Source organism: Sitodiplosis mosellana, unplaced genomic scaffold, assembly GCF_009176505.1.
Source record: "Sitodiplosis mosellana isolate CC-2019 unplaced genomic scaffold, AAFC_SMos_1.0 Smas_scaffold_18, whole genome shotgun sequence".
NCBI classification, from domain to species: domain Eukaryota; kingdom Metazoa; phylum Arthropoda; class Insecta; order Diptera; family Cecidomyiidae; genus Sitodiplosis; species Sitodiplosis mosellana.
This window is the reverse complement of record NW_022595260.1, coordinates 1,993,739-1,998,100: the sequence shown is the minus strand read 5'-3', so window position 1 is coordinate 1,998,100 and position 4,362 is coordinate 1,993,739. Positions and strand designations below refer to the sequence as shown.

The 4,362-nt window shown below is 34.3% G+C and overlaps 1 protein-coding gene across 1 annotated transcript; it reads left to right on the top strand.

Annotated features, from left to right (window-relative positions):
- Positions 1 to 3,310: 3,310 nt before the first annotated feature.
- LOC129568405 (flexible cuticle protein 12-like) lies at positions 3,311 to 4,059 on the top strand. Its single transcript, XM_055446224.1, has 3 exons — positions 3,311 to 3,439; positions 3,632 to 3,789; positions 3,876 to 4,059. The coding sequence occupies exons 1-3, from the start codon at positions 3,321 to 3,323 to the stop codon at positions 3,935 to 3,937; spliced, it is 339 nt and encodes a 112-aa protein (XP_055302199.1). The 5' UTR covers positions 3,311 to 3,320; the 3' UTR covers positions 3,938 to 4,059.
- Positions 4,060 to 4,362: the final 303 nt, after the last annotated feature.

The following is a 4,362-nucleotide window of genomic DNA, read 5'->3' as shown; positions in this document are numbered from 1 at the left end:
GCTTTTGATAAGCCGAAATATATCGATCAAATGGAATCATAAAAAAATTTTTGCTTTTTCATTCGGAACAAGAAGGAGGCAATACAAAAAGTCACACACTTTGTGTGAATCAAATAAATTCACCGTTCCGGCAATACAACATACACAGTCCAATTGGATTGTTTTTTCAACGAATCATAAGTTGTTCTTATATATATATGTTGTTGAAAATGTCACGATTGACAAACAAAGACAGTTTCTCTTACTCACGTGAATGGAAATGTTTGGTTTCCACTTTTACTTTTTGTATATTTTCTCTAAACCCCATCTGAAATGATGACAAAATTGTGTTGACAATTAAATTCAAAACTCGATTATTTGTTGTATTTCTTAATTTAATGTTCAACGTACTCTGTCTGGCAAGGTGTAACGAACATAATACACGAACGAAATTATAATTGTGTATCGGATAAAGTCGTTTTTGAAAGTCACTTCGTCTTCACCTCGTTCAACTAAAGCGAATTAATTGATTTCATTTTTTTTTTTCAAAAAAAGAAAAAAAAAACAAAATGTTGAAAAACCATTGAATATGCTTACCGAGACGAACGATTTTCGATGGAGATTTTCTTGTGATCGTATTCATCGTCTGTGAATTCAAACCAATATGTAATATTTTTGGCACCGAACATAAGGTATATATGGGATTTGGGATCATTCACAATAAACGTTCTTCCGTGGAATGATTTGCCATCATCTAAGCCATATCTGAATATTTAGATTATTTTTTGCTAGTGCTTGTTAGTGTGTTCACTTGGTCATATTCTTTAGTTCCATCTTCGGTTTTATTAAAACGAAATTCTTCAAAACCGTCTGAATGATAGGCGCCAGAAGTCGCGGCGAGTATAGCTGCAAAAACTATGATCGTAAATTTGAACATTATTATTTATCAAGCTAAATAGGAATCTCAAATAGAACTGAATTTCAAAAGAAAAGTTACAATAAATAAGAGCTATACAAGATATAATCAGTCAATATGTCTAGTCTAGGTCAACCTGTTTTCGAAAATATTTTACAATAGTCGCTAGAGCGAGATTCTCCGTCTATAATCTTTACTTTATTATTCATTATAGTGGTATTTACACGTTTAGATACCTATTCACGGTCATTATCACTTTGCGGTTCAACTCGATTGTTCACACGAAATTGACCAAGAGTTGGATCGAACATCTCCAAATTGGTTGAAAATTTGCATAGAGTCTTGTTTTCGGTAGAAAATGAGAAAACCAAAATCTTACGGCTGTAAGTGGCCTACATTTTCGAGTTCACCCAGTGTAAATTTGTCAGAAAATTGAAAAAATCGAAAAAAGTAGTTTGCGCCAACTGAAAACTAACTGAGAAATAGTTGACACATTGCCAAACCACTGGTACTGTTGGAAAGGGAATTGACCGCGAAGTTACCTACTCCCTATGACCCCTCTAAAAATGGGTTCAAAGTATAAAATATGAAATATCCCAAAAGAGTGGGGTTTTTTGGCTCGTTTTTTGCGTCAAAAGATAGCCCATGTAGAGCAGCACAAAACAGACCGTTAAAATCTTCTCTAATACTATCGAACATCTGTTCACCTATAAATTTGGTCTGAAATCGACATTTATTTACGGAGCAAGCGAATAGTCGAAATCTGCATACAAAATCGCACTTATGGCATAGAAAACCCACTTATAATGGCCTGGTATGAGTATATTTCCACGTATTTTTGGACGAGGAATGGATTTGGACTTATCTCATTCCTGTCTGATGCGTCTAAAAGTTCGAAAAATGGCCTTGTTCCAGCTTATGTTTTCAACTCGTAATATTATATGCAGAAAATCACTTTTTTTAGTTCAAAAATGCCTTCTTCTGTTTTCCAATGTAAATGGATTTTATTTTTTAGCGAAACAAACAAGAATATATCAATTTTCTGAATTTTTTTTTCGCAAATTTTCAGCCAATTCGGAGATGGTCGATCCAATTCTTGGTCGATTTCGTGTGCAATGGTCGTATATGAAAACTAAATCTGACTGAAATTCAATTTAAAATAAAAGTGACAATTATTCTGGGCCACTCGGTATAATAAAAATGCATGTAAACCATACATACACATTTTTATATTGCAGGTACAAATAAGAATGATTATTATCGGAGGTGAAATTTATCTCATTGGGGGGTCATTTTGAAGGAAAATTTCAATCGCCGAAATTTCTTCTCCACTAACACAAGGATTCCTTTAAACAGAGGGAGGTTTTACTTATTTTGATATTCAATTTTGTGTATTTTTCAAGTGCTATCGAGCGAACAAATTATCACTTTCTTTATAGCCGCCTGAATTATGAAAACTAACTTATCTTCATTTGAAACAAGCTTTCATGCTTTATTCAAAAGTTTTATAGCAACTCAACCGCATTCTCGAAAATTCATTTAAAGGAAGAGCCACGAATCTTTACGTTGAAGACTCTCTTTTGACTCGAAAACAGTGGTCGGATTAAAGTAACTCAAAATCCGCTGCAAACATTGTGTCAGCTGTTGTTGCGATTCCGTCCAATTGATGTTGATACATTCTCTGAATCTATATATATATAAAACTGCTATCACTGTCGTAGAAGAAACTTTCCTCCACTCAAAAAAAGCTTTTTGAGCTTTGCTGAATACATACGAAATGTAACGAAACAAATGGTATACGAACAAACGATATGAATTGCTGAATGTCTTCCTCATGAAAGTTACATCGATTTTTATGCTCACATATTTTGTTTCAAGATCAAGGTTGCAAGACCTGGCTCTCGACAGGCTGTTTTGGAGGAGGAATACTGTTAGAGGAGAAGTGAGGCCATCATTACAAAACAGACCAGACGCCGCAAGGCATTAATGGTCTTTAAACGCTTGTTGTTGTTGTTGATCAAGGTTACATTATCGAAAACGGTCAAACCGGAAAGCATAAATCATTAAAGATATGAAATATTCATTTCCAAAGAGATTGACATCTTTTATGTAAAGTTAATCTCATATTCTGCTCTTTTGGCAAATGTCATTCGAATTTCAAACTGTCTGAAAGAAGGCAAAACGATAGAAAAACTACAAACTAAAGAGGAACCAACATATTTTCGTAAGCCCACTCATCATCTCAAATTTTTGTGACATATGGGTTGATTGCGTCCACTTGTAGATCTTATGTTAATTAAATTACCATGTGTATCTTCGTGTGGTCACTGGTCATTTTGTGTGACTTGAAGCCATGGTATATAAGCTCACCAACATTGATGTTCAAGTCAGTTTTTGATTTGATCTTGATCGAACCACGTTGAAAATGTCGAAATTGAGTTTGATTGTGTTGTCAGTGTTTGCTGTCGCATTTGTCGCAGCCCAAGAACCACAAGTTCGTAATGAATACAACAACAACGACGGAAGCGGCACCTTTGAATTCTCGTACGAACTTTTGCTTTTATAGTCCTCACACGTTTGTGTTTCATAAAATGAAGAGAAAATAATCAAGATAATTTGGAAAATGAAGCAATGTGTTCTAATAATAATAATTTGTTCGAACAATAGTGATGATTTTTTCCTTGAAAAGTGTTATTCATCTGGTTTAATCAATTAATTTCTGTTTTATGCAATCAGATATGAATTGGACAATGGCCAATTTTTCCAAGAAGCCGGAAAGCTTAATGAAAAAGGTGCTCAAGAAGTAGCTGGTCAATACTCGTTCCAGGGAAATGATGGCCAAACATACTGGGTGAAATATACAGCTGATGAAGAAGGTTTCCACCCAATCGTCGGTAAGTTGTCGTCGTCATTCAAAAAATAATTAGACATGAATCCAGAACATTTTTTTAATTAAATATCTTTTGTTTCAAATGAACAGGTGCTGGTCCAGGCGGTCCAGATGCTATCGACCCAAATGCGTTGAAATCATTGGTTGGTTAGATTAGAACTCAATAGTTTCATAGATTTAGAACATGTTGAAACTTTTTGTATGTGGTGCTTCCGATCCAAACCAAGCGGGTCTGCCACAATTATTTCAAATTGTAGATAACAAATAAAGAAAACGTAAAACCTAATTCTTCTATTTGCCTTCTTCTTATGGTCTGAAGTAGATCAATTTTATTGTCTTTTGAACGAGTATAAATTTTCCATTGGCATTAAAGCAGCAATTAGGAGTTAAGTGGTTAATTTAAATTGAGAACGCCATTCTGGATTAAAATGAAAAGCCCTCTGAAAATACAAACAGGTAAAAATGTCACCATATTCAAACTAGATCGATTTGTTAATTTGATAATGTAAACAAAGTGATGAATACCCGTAATATCCATATCCGCATTCGTTCACACGCATTATTGGTGAGCAAAATT

Coding starts and splice junctions, on each gene's coding strand:
- LOC129568405 (XM_055446224.1), top strand. CDS start 3,321: ATGTCGAAATTGAGTTTGATTGTGTTGTCAGTGTTTGCTGTCGCATTT. Junction 3,440..3,631: donor AGCGGCACCTTTGAATTCTC/GTACGAACTTTT, acceptor TTATGCAATCAG/ATATGAATTGGACAATGGCC. Junction 3,790..3,875: donor AGGTTTCCACCCAATCGTCG/GTAAGTTGTCGT, acceptor TCAAATGAACAG/GTGCTGGTCCAGGCGGTCCA.